Below are 21,157 nucleotides of genomic sequence, written 5' to 3'. Positions count from 1 at the left end.
AACCTTTTTCATATAAAAACACATTGTATATTTATGAGCATGGATGTTTACTAGATGGGATAGCTTAATGACTTATTTGATCCATTTCAATTTAAAGGAATTTAGTTGATTTTCTTTGTAATTTCATTGAATTCAATCTAACCTAATCTCATGTTAAACTTGAAATTTAACCTCCTCTAACCAAAATTATTAAATAATAATAATAATAATAATAATGTAGATATTATTCAATTCTTCAAATATTAAATAGTATAATATATTTTAAAAGAAAATAATAGCAAATGTCTAAAAAGAAATTTAAATTCTAAATTTTAACATCTTAAGACCCGAATCCAACCTAATCAAAAAGTTAGAACATATCCATGTAAACTAAGAGGTGGGAAAGGGAATGATACTGGAAAAATCACCCTCTCAATTTGGGAGCTTCTTGCACTTCTATATATATATATATATATATATATATATTTATTTATTTATTTATTTATTTATTTTTCACCCTATATAAAAAAGATTATATTTTTTTATTGTGTACATTGAAAGTCAAAAGAATTTTTGGATTGTTTAAATACAAACCCATAATTAAATTTCGAATTAAGTAATTTGAAAATAGTTAATTTCATTAAAAAGATATTTTCGAATTATACGGTTCAAAAGTTAAATAACTTCTAAATTACGTAATTTTGGAAATTAACTTATTTTCAAATTGTATAATCTAGAACTCAGCCCTTTTGTATTTTCAAATTGTATAATTTGAAAAAAAAAATTAAAGTAATTTTTGAATTATACAATTTAGATGGGATAAAATAAAAACTTTTTTTATATGGGAACGAATGAGAAACATAAGGGGTTGCAAAAAGAAATTGTCTCTCAATTTACTCAGATCAAGCCCAATGACAAACCTGAATGTGATAAATTACAATTACTATTCAAGTTTGTCATAACAAAAAGAGAAGGTTCTTTCTGCACCCCATAATTTCAACATGCATACCCATATTCTTAAAATTTCCAATTTTATTTTTTAAAATACATAACTCAAACTACAAAATTTATATTTTAAATTATGTATTTCAAAACATAAATTTTATTCGAATTATATTAACGGAAATACATTTTTTTTTTTAATATTTCAGAATTCACGACTAACAACACAAACTCTATATTTCAAATTATATAATTGAAAATGCAACCTTTTATTTTATATTATAAAATTCACCTTGCGAAATACAAAATTTATATTCCAAAGTTCAAAGCAGCACAAAAACTATTCTCTTCAATGGGGATGAATGGGCCATGGGAGCCTAAGAGTTCCTGGTAATGTAAGAAGAAGAAGATGAAATGAAGAAGATAAAACAAAAATAAACATTTCACAGTTTGAAATGTATGGAGTAGCCGGAAGAAGCTGCCAAAAAAATATCTAATTTTTCTGAGCACACTTTATCCACAATCCATTCTTCCAACTACACTCCCTCCACCTCATAGTCCATGGCCACCACCGCAACTCACTGTGTCCAACTCGCCGGCGCCACCGTGTCGACTCACCGGATAACTTCCATTTCCTGCAAGAAGAAATCGGATAAGATTGCATTCAAGGAGACGAAAGAAGGCTTTGTGGATTACGACCGAGGCCTGCACGAGGTCTCCACAAAAATCTCAGGCCTCCGCAAGGACAACATCGCCACCCGCTACCGCCTCCGCGTCGCCGGAAACCGCTTCCAAAAGGACTGGACGGTGTCCGAGGTCGCCGACCTCGTCCTCTCGTTCGACCTCTCCGACGACATCGATGGCCTACTCAACCGTTGGATAGGCCGCTACGCACGCAAGAATTTCCCCTACCTCATTAAGGTATTCTGCAATTTCAGATTTTCGTGTGCACCAGTTTGAGCGTTTTTTGTTTATAATATAATCAGCATTGGGTTTTTCGTTTTCGAATATGTAGGAGTTGACGCAGCGAGGGTCCATTGAACACTGTAATCGCGTGTTCAGGTGGATGAAGTTACAGAGGAACTACCGTGCGCGCAATGATATGTACAACATGATGATTAGGTTGCACGCTCGTCACAATCGAACGGACCATGCGCGTGGATTGTTTTTCGAGATGCAGGAATGGAGGTGAATTAATGTATTCAAGTTCTGGATTGGTAAAATTTTCATAGGAGGAAAAAGTACTTTTGCGAACTCCCTTGTACATTTCCAAATTTTAATGCAAAACTAAGAAAGAAATTGTTTGTTTTTGAAGTAAATATACTTTTGAACTGTCTCAGCTGAAATCCAAGCATGCACCGTGGTAAAATAATTCGAGATTCTACCGTTAGCTAAAATCAACCTACACGCCTCAATGTTTTGGAGTTAATTGAGAGAACTTTTATACAACTTAAGTACATAAGTTGATTTTAGCTTATGGGAGAAGCTATATTCATTTTACCTTCTCATTTTTTCTTATTTATGCTTATTATTTTAAGTTCTTATGAAAAAGGTTTATTCAAACAAGGGTTTATTGTAGCGGGGATTGAATTGCTCCTGCGTTGTTGTGATTTGTAGGTGTAAACCGGATGTTGAGACTTACAATGCTCTTATCAACGCACATGGTCGGGCTGGACAGTGGCGTTGGGCTTTGAATATCATGGATGACATGCTGCGTGCAGCTGTGTGTACTTTGCATTTTTCTTCCCTAGTCATATTTAGTGAGTTCAACTTGATGTGATCAACTTTTTAACTTAATTATGGTGTTAAATTGTAGTTAAGTATATTTGGTGAAGGAGAGGATGCAAGAGAGCATATTTTATAGTGCTGTAGTACTTTGACATCTTTAATGGTCACTTGATACGTATTTTTGCAAGATCCATTTTATGAGGATTCACGCCTCTTGCAATCCGCGTTCTTCATGATATAAGACATATATCTGCAGTGTGCAGGACTTCATTACATTGTAGTATGTAAATAATTATGGTTATATACATGTAATTAAATTTGTTTCAGTAGATTGTAGAGAGTATCTATCTCCCGATGCTGGGACGTGGGAACCCTTACGTTTTGTTCTGGTTTGTGTTGAATTGCTTTATGCATCGTGTAGTACCTGCATCTTAGAAATAAATGATTAATCCTGGTGATGAGATTTTTGTGATCAATGTGATCTTGCCGGTTTTAATTTCATTTTCTTCAAACCCTATGCTGTCTTAAACTGTCAATTCATAGAATAAGCATTTCAAATGGTGGTCTATAAGTGCTGTTTTTGACACACTGACATATTGTTGCAGATTCCACCGAGTAGGTATACTTATAACAACTTGATAAATGCTTGTGGATCTAGTGGGAATTGGAAAGAAGCACTCAGCGTTTGCAAGAAAATGACAGACAACGGTGTTGGGCCTGATCTTGTTACTCACAATATTATTCTGTCTGCATTTAAAAGTGGTGCTCAGTATTTGAAAGCTCTGTCATATTTTGAACTAATGAAGGGAACTCATATTCGTCCTGACACAACCACACTTAATATTGTTATCCATTGTCTAGTAAAGCTTCAACAATATGACAAAGCCATTGATATTTTTAATTCCATGAGGGAGAAGAAATCAGAATGTACCCCTGACGTCGTTACATTCACAAGTATTATTCACTTGTATTCTGTGTGTGGGCAAGTTGAAAATTGTAAGGCTGCATTTAATATGATGCTTGCAGAAGGGCTGAAACCTAATATAGTCTCATATAATGCACTGATAGGTGCATATGCTGCTTGTGGGATGGACAATGAGGCACTTTTGGTATTCAATGAGATAAAAAGAAATGGTTTCCGCCCTGATGTTGTATCATATACGTCTCTCCTTAATGCTTATGGAAGGTCACAAAAACCCCAAAAAGCAAGGGAAATATTTGATATGATGAAGAGAAACAAGTTGAAGCCAAACCTTGTCAGTTACAATTCACTGATTGATGCTTATGGATCTAGTGGTTTTCTGACAGATGCAATTGAAGTCTTGAGAGAAATGGAACAAGATGGAATTCAACCAAATGTTGTTTCAATATGCATACTCTTGGCAGCCTGTGGAAGATGCAGTCGGAAGGTGAAGATTGACACAGTCCTAACAGCAGCTAAGATGAGAGGAATTAAGTTAAACACAGTTGCATATAATTCAGCTATAGGAAGCTATATGAATGTAGGGGAATATGACAAAGCTATAGACTTGTACAAATCTATGAGGAAGAAAAAAATTAAAACTGATTCTGTTACTTACACTGTGTTAATTAGTGGTTGTTGTAAGATGTCAAAATATGGTGAAGCCGTATCTTTTATGGAAGAAATGATGCATCTAAAACTTCCTTTGTCCAAAGAGGTCTACTCTTCTGTCATATGTGCCTATAGCAAACAGGTAAGTACATTAAATAAGATGAATTTCAGTGGTGTGTATTCATTAAATTTGAGACTTCTGTTTCTTTTCCTTCACATTTTTCCATGATAATGTTTTAGGGCCAAATTGAAGAAGCAGAATCTACATTTAACTTGATGAAATCATCTGGTTGTTACCCTGATGTGGTTGCATACACCTCCATGCTTGATGCTTACAATGCAGCTGGTAAAATAATTTTTTAATGAGTTAAATATTAGGATCTTATTAATATATTAATATAAGTATACTGAATAACAATATTTTATGATCAGGGAGTTGGGAGAAAGCCTATGCACTCTTTGACGAAATGGAAGCAAGTGACATCAAGCTAGATACCATTGCCTGTGCAGCCCTAATGAGATCTTTTAATAAAGGTGGTCAACCGGGAAGGGTTCTTAGTCTAGCACAAAGCATGAGAGAAAAAGAAATTCCTTTCACTGATACCATATTTTTTGAAATGGTATCTGCCTGTAGCATGTAAGTACAGAATTTATGATATATTTTTCATTTTACAAGAAGTATTGCACTAAACTTGTCTTTCCCTGTTTTACTCTTTCGTGGGTTTTCTTGAAAACTTCTAAAATGTCCATTTTACCATGGGTATAGTGCCTCCTATGTTAGGTATAAATTGAGCTAATTGAGCCTGAAATTAGCTAGTATATTCCTGATCAAGACATCATGGAACTTTATCTGATGCTAAATTCTCATGGCTACTACTTTTCATAGTTAGAATTCTATTATTTACCGCTTTGATTGGTGGAGATGCTGTAAAATGGTTTTATTTTAATGACAACTAAGTAGTTTTCAAATTATCCACTGATTATTGTTATTATTGTTCAGCGGAAAATGCACAATTATATTGTTGGTGGAACTTGAAGTTGAATAGCTTGGTGTTGTGACAAATTGATACATTTTATACGTTATTTTTTTACATATTATGAAATTTGATGCTTTGGTACATATTTACTTGCCAAAGCTCAGAATTTAATAAGTAGAGTGGGCAAGGAACAAAAGAAAAGATGCCTTCACTGAAATTACATTGGTTTGATTAGCATTATTTTTTTTTCAATAGTTAATGTTTTTTACTGTTATGTTCCTATCAAACTGAATGTCTCTTGTGCCATAAGATTACAAGATTGGAGGACAGCAGTTGACATGATCAAGTACATAGAGCCCTCACTTCCAGTAATTTCATCCGGATGTTTGAATCAGTTCCTACATGCTTTAGGAAAAAGTGGAAAGATTGAAACTATGTTGAAGGTCAGCCAAATATTCTCGTAGGAGATATTTATGTTATCAAGAGCAGTATGATTTCCCACCACATTGATATCTTTTACAGTACTTTTTAATTTTATTTTTCATGTTTGCAGTTATTCTTCAAAATGTTGGCATCAGGAGTTGATGTTAACTTAAACACTTACTCTATTTTATTGAAGAACCTTTTATCATCTGGAAATTGGAGGAAGTATTTAGAGGTAAGATCTTGCTCTCTTTAAGATTAATTTGATGCATAGAAGTTCATATATGTAGCTGGAACAAATATTAAGAGTTCTAGCATCTAACTGATTATAGTTGAAAGATGAAAATATATGGTTTTGATGGAAAAGGAGGTGAAAGTGTGTATTCCACCCATATAAAATGCACGTAATGAGACTAAAATTCCTATTTATACTAAGTATCATGGTGAAATACTAGTGTCGGACAATTACTACAAAGCCCAACCCAACAACAATATTAATAAAAGAAACTTCAACTTTTAAAGAATCTTAATATTCAAATAAATAATATCTTTTTTTGCCGAAGTGCTGCAAATGCCATACTAGTTCCTTGTTTATGAAGTTGTTACACTCTGGCAATTGTACTAGTTTTTGAAATTTACTACCAGTGAACGTGAAGTAACATTCACATTAGGATTTGTATTGACAGGTACTGTTTCACTTAAACCATAATTATCAATTTTGTATAGTGATCTGTAGCAGCAAGATTGTGCATAGAGGGATGATCTCTATTCAAAATCTTTCTCTACAGATTAAATAATTATGTGTGTGTACTCAAAATTTTAAAAGAAAATTACCCAAAATCAAGACATATTCATAGCTAACAATAGAAGATTGTTGGTCTTAGCAAAACAGTCTAGTGAATAGAAACCGAAGATAAGGAAACAAACTAAATTCAATAGATAATTGCATGTCAACTAGCTTTTAAGTGTGGGTTCCCCAAGTATTTAGGTCCTTATCTTACTTTTTCAAGTTCTAGCTTTGATCTTGAAGTATTAATGTGTTATTTTTCCGCTACAATCAAAGAAGAGAAATAAGGAATAAATAACTACAAACTAGGAACACCTTAAAAAAACTATAACTTTTTGATTCCAATCCAACAAGTTGCTTTGAAAGTTGACTAACAACTGTAGATATTTGGCTGTTTAATTTCATTTTCGGTATTTCACGTTTTAATAAACCATATGTGAAAAATACGCAAATCCTGAGCAGGTATTGCAATGGATGGAGGACGCAGGCATTCATCCATCAAACGAAATGTACCATGATATATCTTCGTTTTCACAAAAATGCTGTGGGCACGAAAATGCTGCTGTTATAAAAGAAAGACTTGGTATGAATATTAATTTTGCATTGAGGATTGTTTTTCCTTATGTTCATATGAACGCGCTTTTATTCTTCTAGTAGACTCTTCTGCTATTTGAAGAGGTTTATATGATTTAATTAATTTGTGTGAGGTTTGCTTAGGCATATGTACAAGGATGAGTGTGCTCTTTTTAGAGGGTGGGAGGGGAGGGGGGGTTTACCAAAATCAGGTTTAATACTAATGGCACAACAATGCTTCCATGTCCTTCTGCTTTCAATGATTATCAACTATATTACGATCGGTGCCTGTCATATGGAATTTGAATTCTATTAAATGATGATTCTTTGAAAGACTCAGAAAGGGGGAGATTGAAATTGCTACCTTGATCTGAAACCATGAATTTGTATTAGCCAGATATATTCGAATTTCAATAATCTGGAGTCTCTACTTCAAACCTCTTCTCGCAATGTCCTCTATTTTTCTTGCTCCTTGTGTAATTCAGACGGTTAACCTAGTCAACTTCTACTGTGTAGAAGTGATGTGTGGGTCCAATCTTAGACTTCTTTCTTATTCAAACTGGTTTCTTATCAAGGAGTTTTCTTTTTTCTACCTTTTTTGCATGCTCAAAATGGGTACCAGTTAGACCTCACTGATACTATTTGTGTTGTGCTCCCACTTACTGCCATGTACGTGGAGGAACTTTATGGAACCTAATCTAGAATTGACAAGAGTATGTCTTTTTTATGGGGTTACTTGGAGTTGGTGGATATACCGTTTGGTCAAATGCTACAGGTGGGAATTGAATTTAAGCTTTGAATTGTGGCAAATGTTCTATTTTACTACCAAATTTATCCCCTTGGAATCGGAAGAAAATAATTAGGGTAATCAATTGATATCTTGACTTAGCTAAAGTTCACAACAGAAGCCTCATTATTACACTTACATTCGTCAATATACATCTTGTACATATCCTATTTTCTCGTGCCACCCCTGAAAAATAAATGTAAGAGATGGTTTCTTTTACACAGAAGGGAATAACACCTTTAATAGCTTGTTTTTGCTGGTATCATTTTTTAATAAAAAGGCATGGTGTTTTCTGTCTTATTATCAGCTTTCATGATAGCTCATTGCTCATCTGTGTTTTAATAGCTACTGCTTTAGTCCGTATAATATTGAGGGGCACAGATCATACAATAATCCTGGTTATAAATTTGTACAGAATCCTTGAAAAGAAAATCTGAGGATCAAATTTCTGCCAACCGACCAGGTGAAACTCCGGTTCTTAGTTGACCATTGTCATGGAATCAATTTTTTGCTTAGCTGTGACACGCAGGTCTAACTGTTGCTGAAGTTTTGCCTGAGATTTTGTGAAGATTGGAACTCCATTATTGAATGAAATTTTTTATGAAAATTACAATATCTCATTATATAAGTGATATAATATTTACTAAAATTCTGTGATACCAATAAATTTTACAGAGTAATAGAAAAATGTTCAAAAGGATGTGAGTGATTGAGTTCCTAGCATTTTCCAAAGACATTTTGTTCATTTTAGACCTGCAATTTGTAAATAATGTAAAGTTGTGCTCCTGTATATATACTACTGATACGATTGGGCTATACTGTACAACGTAAGCTCCACTGGGATCACTCTTCTAATTCTTCCTTCTCGCTTATATTTTCTTAAAAAAGTGACCAACGTGCCTTTATCTTGTCATTTGAAGTTGTGTTATAAATTATGGAACCTGGATTGTGTAGGTTGGAATATAGTGTTTGTATTTAGTAATCCATAATTTAGAACTATATTTTGGATTCTTTGACATGGGACCATGTTCCATAGTTTTTTACTGTTGAACTATGTTATTGATTATGTTATTTGAAATTTGAAATTTGAAATATAACTTTAGAATATATTCTAAGTTGTGTAATTTATAAATATTTTAAATTGTTTCATTTGTAATCTGAAATATAATACTGAATGTTTTAATTCAGAAAATTGTTTCAGTTTTGTAACATAATTCGAAAGATGTTTGACATATTTTGAATGTACTGAGATTTTTTTATTTAAATAGTAGATAAATGTGTTTTAGTAGATGTATTAATGGGAGAAGAAAGTTCTTGGTAGAAGGAAGAATTGACCCTCTAAAAATCTGTATAAACTTGAGGTTATTTTTTCTTCTGCCCCTCATGATTTCTTCATGTATTTTCATGGGATGTTTTGAAAAAGTCTAAAATGCCTGTACTTTATATTTTTTACTTGAGAAATTTGGAATTATGTTCTAGATTATCAGATTAAACAATCTGAGATTTGGAAATATATTTAAAATTTTTAAATTGTATAATTCGTAACATTTTTAGATTCTGTAATTCGTAACATTATCGTATAATTCACAATAATTTTAAATTATATAATTTGAAACTTGAAATGTTTCTTACATATAAATAATTTGAACTTTTTCACACTTATAAAAGTGCAGGAAAAAAAAAGTATTAAAATGCTAAAAGAAGTTGCCTAAACTTGGTTAGGTAAATGCAACTATGTACCGATATTTTTTACTTGTGTTATGTATTTGTGTCTAATATGTATTTAGGTACCAATTTAAAAATTAAAAATTATTGACAACTAAAATAGTTCCAAACAATTATAATTAATCTTTAAATTGATAATTAAAATAGTTTTTATTATGAATTGGTTTCTAAATTAGTTACTAACATTATCTACCAATGTTTTGACTACAAAAATAATTGATTTTTAAATTGTTTACTAATATTAGCTATTAACAATGATGTATTTATTATATTTTTAAGAATTATTGTATATTTTTCAATATTTATATATCACGTATCGTATTTTATTATTTTCAAAATAAACATATCGATGTATCAAATACATTTTGTATTCTATGCACAAATCGTATTCGTAGATCATAAATGATGATATCGCCCAATTAGGTCCCAAAGAAGGAAAACCAAGTGGCTTAAGAATTATATAAGATTGCAATTGAATATTAAAAATAGTACTTATAATATTATTTAGTTTCGATGATGATACGGTAAGGTCATCATTATCAAGCTACACTACAAAATATTCCTGTTCATGTTTATTTCCTTATAGCTTTTATGGCAGTTTTAAGGAATCCAAGTTGGCCTTAGCTGCCTGTCAAATAGTGCTTTCAGGGGCTTGGAGGACCACCGCGGAAGAGCTTGGTTTATTCAACTCTGCTTCTGTAAAGGTGCAAGAATAAAAATTTGAATATTGTTGGATTGTCAAAGTGCGTTAATCTCACGTGTATAATTCATCACGGTTGAATTAAAAGAAAAAAAAAAATCAGTTTAATATTTTAGATGAAAATTTTGCAATATAAATTTACCTTCCACATATTTATGAATTCGTTCACTTACAAATATTTTATTTATTCAATTTATTTTATATATTTATTACGGTATAATAAAAAATAATAAAAATATATTGACTCAATTCATTACTTTTTTATAATAATTGATTCAAAATGTTTACATAATTCTAAATATTATTAAAGTTAATAATTAAAAATTAAAATATCAAAGTATATAATTCGATAAATTGGTAAATTAAATATTCAAATTATTCAGACATTATTGAATAACATTCTCGTATTTAAAAAGATTAAATTATGAACATATATAATTAGAAGTAGTAAATAATTATAATAAAAAAATTATAAAAAATAGTAAAAATACTAATATAAAGTGTTGTTGTTGGTGAGCTATGGATCAATCCACCTTTAACCCAATTTAAACTTAATTAACTGTGAATTAAGTGAGACAAGTTCAGTTTAATCTACATTTATAAAATCTAAAATATATTAAACTTAATTTGACTCGAACCCGTGAGGGTTAATCCACGGATTAAAACCTTGACATCTCTAGAAAAAGAAAATTGTTAAAGAAATTATCTAAATTTTAAAGAAAACTTATATGTGTCGAACTTGAACATACTTTTCAATACCAGTATAGTATAGACATAAGCTATTTTTGAAAAAAAGAAAATAGTTGAACAATGATATTTTGACTACTAAATTTTGACAACTTTTTTTTACAATATAAGGTGTTATCTTTTATGTGGTTTTAAAATATTGAGAATGAAAAAATAGAAAAATGAAAAATCATTAGAAAATGTCACCAAAAGTTGTAAGAGAAAGTTGTCAAAATTTAATAGTTAAAAAATCATTTTCCAAAATAGTTATATGGGAATCTTAACCATGTTTAGCCCTAATGACTATGCTCACAATAGTATTCTTAGGGTAAAACAGAAGTTGCTCTGGCCTTTCATCAAACAAAGAACAACGCAGCTGCTCTCAATAATTCTTTCCCTTATTGAGCTCCTGCCACCACATGACAATAAAAACAGACCGTTTGAAAATCTTAAAATACAAACATTTTTTATTTTATTTTTTTTGCATAGAAAACAATTAGTTGTTCAGACCAAAGTCTTAGATTTGTTCCATTTAATAAGGTATATATATGCAGCGATAAATCAGGGTTCACATTTTGATTCTATAACTAGCAAAAGCTAAGAGATAAGATTAGAAATGTGTTGGTGAAAAGAAGATAACAGTTTAATGCAAAGGTTATTAAAAGCAAAGGTGTCTGTAAAAAGTTAAAAACAAATGGTGAGATGTTTGAAGATGGCAGCACAAAAGGATAAAGTGATGAGCAGGAGGAGCATGTGATTCCTTCATGGATTTTTCTAAATTCATCAAACCGTTAACTAAAGTTTTGCATGCAATCATGTAGCATCTTCAACATTTAGGGTTTCTCAAAAGTGGTCAAAATTATTCCCCCACATAATAATAATCAAACAGAATCATTCTCTGAATTTTCTGATCATACCACTCCTTCTTGTCCACTGCATTTTATTTTTCCACTCACTTCACTTATACACAAACTCCACTACGTTAACATCTATAAGTATATTTATAATTAACAATAACTTAATTAACATTAATCTAACAAAAAAAAACACATCGTATCTTTTTATAAAAATATAAGAATCACACCGACTCAAAAATAAATAAAAAATAAAAATATAATTATTGTTACATGAAAGAAAATTATTTATTTCATTATTTTCTTCTTCATGTGTTTCATTTTCAATTTCTTAATCATTTCTCTTAGGGTAAATGATACTGAAATTAATATTATTTTTAGTTTATTACAAATTAAAAATAATTTATTTTAGTTTTTTTAGTGAATATATAATATATTTATTTAATATGTTGGCTATGCATTGATGAGTGGTAATGTGAAAAGGTTTTACCATGTCAAAATAATTTTAATAAAATTACAATACTCTTTATTTGATTATTATTTCTTAGCCGCTACCTTTTTTCTTTATATTTTTTATGAGTTTTTCGGCTTCTTTCAACCTATGAACTGAATTTCAAATTTATTTTATCTTCGATTCGTTTTTCTCTAAATTTATTAGGAGCGTGCTCTATTTTGTTCTTTCTTTTTGTAGTTTTCAAAACATGTTAATTACTTCTTAGCTATCAACGTATTACTAATTTCTTTTCCTCTTTACAAAAGGAAGCTTCCTAAGACATTTTCCAATTTTTGAAAAGGAAATTTCCAAAAATTTTGAATTGTTTATAGTTTTACATGCTTTATTTAAAATAGAAAAGTTTTTTCTTGTTTGTTTATCTCAAACAAATTTTCAGTTAGCCCCTATTGAAATATTAAACAAATTTTCCTAAGACATTTGTTTAACATTTCAATTTAACTTAATTTGGTTCACATACACAATGGATAAAAAAAATGTTGGTAATACTAACAAATTGTTAAGGTAGATTAAGTGAAAATCTGGTAACAAAACCTAACTACTAAACAAATAAGTAAAGAGGTTGTTTAAATTAGGTGAGAAAGAAAAGAAAGACAAAGAAGTGGTTTGAATTCGGTGGAAAAAATAGAATTAAGCATATATTTTTTCTATTAATAATTTAATTTAATTTATTAATTTATTATTAATTTTTAATTATCTATTTATTTTTTAATTATGTGGATTATTTTGGCATGATTATGTAACATAAATATTTTACTATATTTATTATATTATGATGATAAGTTTTCACATGTTTTTCTTTGTTTATTTACGAAAAAACTTTATTCTTCTCTTCATAAATTGTACTTTTTACATATTTGATAAAAAATAAATAATTAAAGGACCTTATTTTGCATTCTTCCCCATCTATAGTTTGAAACAAATTATAATGAAATATAACTAAAATAAACAATTTTCAATCTCCAAATCAGATATTTGTTTGATTAACCATTTGGTTACAAATAATCCACATAACAGTATTTAAACTATTGTCATCTATTATATATACTTATGCACTATCATAAACATGAATTTAGGGCATGGTAGATAGGTTTAATTTTAAAGGATTTTATAATTTTTTTATTTAATTAGTCGGATAATACCCACTTTTATTTATCGGATGTGTCAGTTTGGTATCCGTTTTTTAAAATGTATCAATTGAGTCTCAATTTTTTAAAACATGCCTCAATTAGATCCATTTTAGACAAGAATTATTAACGCTTTTAATGGTATTGATATTTAAAATGACTTACAAAATTAAATATTTATATTTATATGAAAATTTGGTAGTAAAAGTCATGAATAAAGTTAAAAGTGTTAATAATTTTTGTCTAAAAAAGACTTAATTGAGTCAATTTTTTCAAAAATTAGGACTCAATTGACATCTTTTGATATTAAAATACCAAACTAACATCTAAACGGAAGTGAATATCATCCGACCAATTAAAATCTTTTACAAACACATTTCATGAGATTAATTTATTTATGCGTCTAAATAGTTACTTTAATAACATAAAAAAAAACCTACAGCTAAAGAATTGGTTCATTATCATTTTATATTTTTTTATTAAAAATAACAAATAACATGATTAAAAAAATTATTGGTGGGAAGTTAGTAGCATGATGATGAGTTTGGAAAATGGAATGAGGAGCAGGCAACAAGTGGCACCTAACATGCACAATGGTCATACTAATCAAAATCGACATGAAATGACAAGAGTACCCTCAGGGGGTCCTAGCCGTTACATCGCCTCACAGTACCACTTTACACATTGGTCATTTCAAAACCCGGAAAGGGCATTTCGGTAACTAATAATTCCTCCTTCTTCCTTTGTAGTTTTCCCCCTCACTCACTTCCACTCCAATTTCACTTCATTCCATTCCCAAATTTCCATCACTATCACTCAAATCAACATACGCACTTCTCTCTCTCTCAGGTTAGGGTTAGGGTTTCCTCCGATCATGGCTTCGTCTTCCTCCGATCCCGGAAAGTCCGCGGAGACGTCGGAACCGGCGGTGGCAACTGATCAGCTCTTGCTCTACCGAGGATTGAAGAAAGCGAAGAAGGAAAGAGGTTGCACTGCCAAAGAGCGCATCAGCAAAATGCCTCCCTGCGCCGCTGGAAAACGGAGCTCAATATACCGCGGCGTCACCAGGTAGTTACTTAGTATGGTTCGGTTAGGATGAAATGAACGGAGTTTTTTCTCGGAAGTTAAAGCCGATCGACTAATGGGGTGGATATGTGTCTTGGATTGTTGCTGACGGAATTTTGTGGATTGATGATTAGGCATAGGTGGACTGGTCGTTATGAAGCGCATCTTTGGGATAAGAGTACGTGGAATCAGAATCAGAATAAGAAGGGAAAACAAGGTTTGATTTGGTTTGTTCTTCGTTTCGGGTTTGGACTTGTGTCAGGCTGAAATAGCTTACCTGTTTTGTTTTCCTCGTTGTTTCGGAATTGGTTCGTTGGACAATGGTTCGTTCGTGGTGGGGCCAGTTTACTTGGGTGAGTTTGCAATGCGGTGCTCAGTTCGAATTTATTAGATCATGTTTGGATAAACTTTGAAATAAAAAACGTGTAGGAGAAGAAATGACAAAATGGATTAAACTTATTCTGTATGTTGAAATCAACTTATACACACCTCTTGGGAAATTAGATGAAAGAGCTTGTGTCTGGGATAAGTTTAATTCAGTAACTTTCTTATCTTTTTCTCTTTTCTCTAAATGTATATGGAGAAGTTTATCCAAATATGGTCTTATTCTTATGTTTATCATCATCATTGAAATTTCTCGTGCTGCATCCTTCTGTAAGATAATGATTTTAGTTGCATATGGATTTTGGATAGGGGCATATGATGACGAGGAAGCAGCTGCTAGAGCTTATGATCTTGCTGCTCTCAAATACTGGGGTCCAGGGACTCTCATTAACTTTCCAGTAAGCTAATGAAAATTGTGTCCTATTAATTACGTATGATAACTATAGACTATTTAGTACAGTATATATGATACCTTCTTTGCCCAAGTTATTAGGTAGCATAAGATGGAATGTGAATAGGTTTTGACAGTGGAGACTATAGATCTGGTGCCATTTGATTGGAAAAGGATGTTTGTTATTCTCTCTGGTGAATGTAGTAATATTTTGTATCACGTGTGATGTGTGTGCTGCAGGTGACTGATTATACAAGAGATCTTGAAGAAATGCAGAATGTGTCGAGAGAAGAGTACCTTGCATCTTTACGGCGGTGTGTGTATACTTAAAAAATGTTTAATACCATGTATTCATGCTGCTGCTTACACGTGATGCTTTCTGCAGGAAGAGCAGTGGTTTTTCTAGAGGACTATCAAAATATCGTGGACTCTCCAGGTGTGTTAATCTATCAACTCTCTTTTACTCAAGCTGTCTGGAAATTTACATCTTATCTATATCCACATCTCCTTGGGTTTGGTTGGCTATGTATGTGGAGATAGTTCTTCTCTGCTTTGCTACACAGCTACAGATTTTTATGATCTGGTATAGCTGTCATCCATCTAGTGTATAAAATCTGATGTGGATTTGACCGCTAACTTAAACGTTCATCTTGCATGTGGTGCTAACAAAATTAGTCGATGGGAGTCGTCATATGGCCGCATGTCTGGATCTGATTACTTCAATAGCATGCATTATGGTATGTTATAGTCAAATTTAAAGTTCAGTTAATCTTCTAGCGAAAAGAGTTATATGAACCATGTTCATTTCAGCGCCACCTATGGCTATTGAAAAAAAAAGAAAGTATTTTGAACTTATGTTCACCTGTTTTTTCTAGTTGGTAACTATCATCTCACTGGTTTACAACGTTAAAGGTGCAGGGGATGATTCAGCAGCAGAAAGTGAATATGTAAGTGGTTTCTGCATAGAAAGAAAGATTGATTTAACAAGTCACATCAAATGGTGGGGATCTAATAAGACTCGACATTCTGACTCTGGGACAAGATTATCGGAAGAAAAAAAGCTTGGTTCTGCTGGAGATATTTGCAGTGAACTAAAGCAATTGGAACAGAAAGTTCAACCTACAGAACCTTATCAGATGCCACAGTTAGGCAGGCTACACAATGAGAAAAAGCAAAGAAGTTCTTCAGTCTCTGCCTTAAGGATCCTTTCGCAATCTGCTGCTTACAAGAGCTTGCAAGAGAAAGCTTCAAAGAAACAGGAAAATAGTATTGATAACGATGAGAATGAAAACAAAAATACAATCAACAAATTGGATCATGGAAAGGCAGTTGAGAAACCATCAAATCATGATGGAGGCAGTGATCGGCTTGACATTGCAATGGGAATGAGTGGGACAATGCCTCTTCAAAGAAATGTCTACCCGTTGACGCCATTCTTGTCAGCACCACTTTTGACAGCTTACAATACTGTTGATCCAATGGCAGATCCTATTCTCTGGACATCTCTTGTTCCCGTACTTCCTGCTGGCCTTTCTCGTACAGATGAGGTTGGTGTAATGACCAAGTGTTTTACTTTATTGAAATTACATGAGAAGTTATTTAACAGAGCTAAAATAGTAGAGAGCTTATAATGATCCATTTTATAATAGATCTTCTCAACTGATATTCAAAACAAATAATTCATCAAATTCCGGAGAAAACAGAGTATTTCAAACAAAAAATAATCTGCCCAAATTTGTGTGAGCGTAACAATTAAAATTTGTTCTCAGTAAAATCTGATTTGAATTATCACCTATAACAATCTCTTTTGTGTCTGGTAATTACGTGTTTATGACGACCTGATTTCCTATGCTATTAAGCCAACAAGGTAGTGTCAACAAATTTAATTTGTTATTGGATCAATATGATGATGAATGTAAACTAAACATATTACGAGTGCTTCTCTCACTTCTACTAAGCCTTAATGCCAAAAGGTCCCTTTCTCTTCGTGTTGACACAATGTGGAGAACCTGTGGATGAAATTTGAATTACAGAGCCAGAAGTTGTAATTTTATATGCATAGCAATTATTTCGAGCCTTCTATTACTTCCTGGAGATTTGATTGCCCAAAATTTCCTAATTATCATTTAACACTTTAAAGAGGAAAACGCAGTATAGCTTTTTCTGATAATAGTAAGGGGACAGTAATTGTTCAATTCATAATCGCTAGTTACACCAAACAATTGATTGTATATAGCTTGTAACATTCTTGTAAACTCGGTTTTATGTGCAGGTTACCAAGACAGAAACCAGTTCAACGTACACAATGTTTCAGCCAGAGGAATGATTGGACATTTGAATTTCTAATTGAAAAATGGCTCAAAGACAAGCACCTGAAACCTGAGCCCTGTATCAAACAAAGAACAGTGTCTGAAGTGCTCAAGCAGGTCTACCAAGAGAATGCTCCCATGGCTTTTTTTGCAAGATTACATGGGTTTTTAGAGGTCAGAGAAAATAATATATTTACGGTGGTTTTTCATCGATGATACAATATAGACTTAGCACGAATATTTTCATTTCTAGTCAGATATGTATCAGTTAACATCTCCTTAATGTATATGCATTCAGAGTTAGATAAAGTTTGATTTTATGCGGAATATTATGTACATAATAAGAGTAGAATTATGCAAGAACGTGTTCATTAATTGATTGACTTGAGTTTATTAGGCGCTATTTTCTTATAAAGATTGTTTCTGTTTAATTGTAGAATGTCTGACAGAAAGATGTCATGAAGTTTAATTTCGGTATGTATAAATAGATTTTTAGTTTAATTTTGGAACATGCAAATATATTTCCGAAAGTTTAATATTGGAGTATACAAATAAACTTCTGATTATTTAATTTTAGAACATGCAAATAGAAATTCAAAATTTAGATTCCATAACAACGAAACTAATTTTGTGTAGAACCTGTATAAAAGTAAAATTTGACCAAAAATAACTTCAGAGGTGAGAATTGAAAAATTGAAGGAACACACAAAGAAATACCCATTTTGATTCATCTTGGATTATCATGTCTGTTTTACGGTTGCTAATTCATGCAACTCCATGTTTTCTGCCTCTAACCTATACTTCTGGAAATAATAAGTTGATTTGTTGGAATTTTATTTTATTTTTGTGTTGTGAAGGTTGTGGTGTGGGTTTCGGTGGTGGTTGGTTGGGAGTGGTTCGCAGCTGGCGTTGGTGTTTCGTAATGGTCGCCGTATTGGTGGGAGGTGGTTTTTGATACATTTGTTGTGGCTGAGTATCTTTTGGTTTTTCACTTTAAATTTCGGATTGTGAATTTGGAGATGTCTTAAATTACATTATTTAAAATAGGGAAATGATACTTTTATATAGTTTTGTTCGAAAAAATTTGGTAAATAATTATTTTTTGTGTAAAAAAAATTCTAAAATTTTATTTTTGTAACTTTCATAAAAAAATTAAAAAAAAAAAACTATTTTATTTAATAATTTGTCAATTTTATCAATAAAATGTTTGTCAAAAAATTATTTCTATTTAAAATAAGAAACTTTTATGTTTATGTATTTTAAATTGTACGATCTATATTTGTTACTGGCAGGACAAACAACCAAACAATTCTTCTTGGAATAAACTTACAAAACAAAGAAAGTGAGAGAAGAGAATAAAATTTCAGATTTTGTTAATTTATTTCATTGGGAATGTGAACATCATTTCATCACCTTATTGGGTGCGTGCGCGCGGAAAACATGGGGTGCAGGAAGCGATGCCCCTGTTTTACTCTGCTTCGGGCCTCTTCGATTTTAATTTTTTATTTTTACAAAATATTAAGAGGATTTATCATTTTCCAAATTATAAGATTTTAATTATAATAAATTAATAATGCCATCGAAAATTTGTAATTAAAATTTTCACGATCAATAACATTTCCACATCTCTTAAAAATAAAAATAAAAATAAAAGTATAAGACAGTTTAAATATTTTTTTCACTCTCCGAAACCTCTCTTAAAGATAAAATTGTGACAAAGTTTTATATTTCAAAAGAGACAAACATATTTTTATTATTATATACTAGTGAAAACATAGGCTATCACGTTTATGTGTTTGTATTTTCTTAATTACTATAGAAATTTGAGTTAAAATGAATAAAAAATATATAACTAATTTTAAAATAATTATTAAATATAAAATTTAAAAAATAAAATATGTTTACAAAAGAAGTTTTGAAAATAATGATTAAAGACAAAGGGGGTTTTTAAATAGCGGTTAAGAGTAAATTATTTATAAAATAATTAATTTTAAAAATAATAATTAAGCGTAAAACTGACTGAAATATTAAAATGTGAACACAAAAAAGGATATTATTTTTTATACATTGTTATAGATTATTTTTAAATTTATCTTTTTATTTTTTGAATTGCCAAATTATTAATAGAAAAATGATTTTTTAACGATTAAATTTTGACAATTTTTTTTTATAACATCTTCCAAGTAACTTTTTTTTTATTTCTCTATATTTCAAAATTATTTAAAAATGTTATCTCAAATTTAAAAAAAAAAATTATCAAAATTTAATTGTGAAATATCATATCATTCTCCATGTTAATAACATCACCTTGTTCTATGAGGGTTAAAAAAACAAATATACCTCAAGCAAAAGCAAATAACGAGAGAAAGCAAGATGATTCAGACGTACAGTTAAAGTGAGATTAGATTGAAGTGTAAGTGTTAAAAAAGTTAAACAGCATTCAAGATTTTAATTCACCTTTTAGCTTTCGTACAATAAACTCTGTATTTGCATATATAATCAGAATGAGACGAGATAATTATTATCTCAAAGGTTTTCTCATTTATGTATTTATCGCCAGAATACCAAATTTGACTTAACACACATCAATTGAGCGTGTGCTTCACGCCACAACCCCCACCCTATCATTTTCTAGCCGCCCCAAAACCACCACAACATTATTTTCCACGACAGATGTTTTTCTGATGTCGAAAGTTTGGTAAGTGAAGTTCTTCTTATATTCTGTCTCATTCAAATTTGAAATGATGAAACATTATTATTAGAAAATTGTATTTTAATTAACATAGATGTGTATTTTTATTCTCATGATTGTTTTAAATAACAAGAGGGTATGGGTAAAAATTTTAAATCTATATTTAGTTGAGAGAAATAATATTTTCACTTATAATATATAATGATCAATCTTAATTTATTAACAGTACACAATTTTTAAACTGTTATTTCATTATATTTTAGTAAGAAAGATTGCTTTCGCAAGTTAAAGTTATACCTATTCTTTTAATCATTATAGTGATGTGGATTATTAAGTGTCAAAAGTAATGAATAATGAGTGCACACTAGATAGCATTATCCTCCCGATATATATAATTTATTAATTTCACAACTTAAAAGTTATACTTGTTTCTTAATTATGTGTTAATAAATTGTTGTTAGATTTATTGTATAAAAAAATTTGCATACCTTTTTTTTCTTTCACTAGAGTTACATAGTTTTATATTCTTTAAGAAACGTATCAAAATATTTATCTATATCTATATATAAGTCTTATTTTAATGTTTATATTTCTATTTTTAATTTTATTTTTTAATAAATAATTTTTTTTTAAATTAGAAGTAATTGTTTTATTTGTTGGAGTTGAAGAAATTTTAATAAGCTATTTTTTTTAGTTAAGGCTGATTCTAAGTTATATTATTAAAATCTACTAAGTTGATTCATAAGTGCAAGATAATTCTTGTATAGGAATGTATTGCAGGTGGCATTAATTGTCCTGTGACGGAGGACAAGTGGGCCGAGTGAATCGTAGCATTTGGACTGTTTCACTCTGAAGTAAAAAGAGTTGCACTCTAATTATAAACTATAGTTTTGGTCTAGTGGAA

The 21,157-nt window shown here is 30.9% G+C and overlaps 2 protein-coding genes across 3 annotated transcripts; both read left to right on the top strand.

The window, feature by feature from the left end:
* The first annotated feature begins 1,248 nt into the window (after nucleotides 1–1,248).
* On the top strand, nucleotides 1,249–8,624 carry EMB2654 (Tetratricopeptide repeat (TPR)-like superfamily protein). Its single transcript, XM_028086454.2, has 10 exons — nucleotides 1,249–1,842; nucleotides 1,937–2,109; nucleotides 2,539–2,644; nucleotides 3,255–4,364; nucleotides 4,463–4,568; nucleotides 4,655–4,859; nucleotides 5,510–5,642; nucleotides 5,753–5,857; nucleotides 6,872–6,992; nucleotides 8,185–8,624. Exons 1-10 carry the CDS (start codon nucleotides 1,483–1,485, stop codon nucleotides 8,253–8,255), a joined length of 2,490 nt encoding a protein of 829 aa, XP_027942255.2. The 5' UTR covers nucleotides 1,249–1,482; the 3' UTR covers nucleotides 8,256–8,624.
* A 5,546-nt stretch (nucleotides 8,625–14,170) lies between these two features.
* On the top strand, nucleotides 14,171–17,942 carry LOC114185997 (Integrase-type DNA-binding superfamily protein). 2 transcript variants are annotated; one of them, XM_028074024.2, is made up of 9 exons: nucleotides 14,171–14,480; nucleotides 14,612–14,694; nucleotides 14,822–14,830; nucleotides 15,171–15,259; nucleotides 15,493–15,566; nucleotides 15,638–15,688; nucleotides 15,928–15,989; nucleotides 16,171–16,799; nucleotides 17,525–17,942. In XM_028074024.2, the coding sequence occupies exons 1-9, from the start codon at nucleotides 14,287–14,289 to the stop codon at nucleotides 17,576–17,578; spliced, it is 1,245 nt and encodes a 414-aa protein (XP_027929825.2). In that variant the 5' UTR covers nucleotides 14,171–14,286; the 3' UTR covers nucleotides 17,579–17,942. The 2 variants fall into 2 exon arrangements, with proteins under 2 accessions (XP_027929825.2, XP_027929900.2); XM_028074099.2 differs by having other exon boundaries at nucleotides 14,173–14,480; nucleotides 16,165–16,799.
* Nucleotides 17,943–21,157: the final 3,215 nt, after the last annotated feature.

Source organism: Vigna unguiculata, chromosome 1 (genome assembly GCF_037176805.1).
Source record: "Vigna unguiculata cultivar grain cowpea cultivar isolate G323 ecotype 2 chromosome 1, ASM3717680v1, whole genome shotgun sequence".
NCBI lineage: Eukaryota > Viridiplantae > Streptophyta > Magnoliopsida > Fabales > Fabaceae > Vigna > Vigna unguiculata.
This window is presented reverse-complemented; position numbering and strand designations above follow the sequence as displayed.

Coding starts and splice junctions, on each gene's coding strand:
- EMB2654 (XM_028086454.2), top strand. CDS start 1,483: ATGGCCACCACCGCAACTCACTGTGTCCAACTCGCCGGCGCCACCGTG. Junction 2,110..2,538: donor TTCGAGATGCAGGAATGGAG/GTGAATTAATGT, acceptor TGTGATTTGTAG/GTGTAAACCGGATGTTGAGA. Junction 4,569..4,654: donor TGATGCTTACAATGCAGCTG/GTAAAATAATTT, acceptor TTTTATGATCAG/GGAGTTGGGAGAAAGCCTAT.
- LOC114185997 (XM_028074099.2), top strand. CDS start 14,287: ATGGCTTCGTCTTCCTCCGATCCCGGAAAGTCCGCGGAGACGTCGGAA. Junction 15,260..15,492: donor GGACTCTCATTAACTTTCCA/GTAAGCTAATGA, acceptor TGTGTGCTGCAG/GTGACTGATTATACAAGAGA. Junction 16,800..17,524: donor GCCTTTCTCGTACAGATGAG/GTTGGTGTAATG, acceptor TTTTATGTGCAG/GTTACCAAGACAGAAACCAG.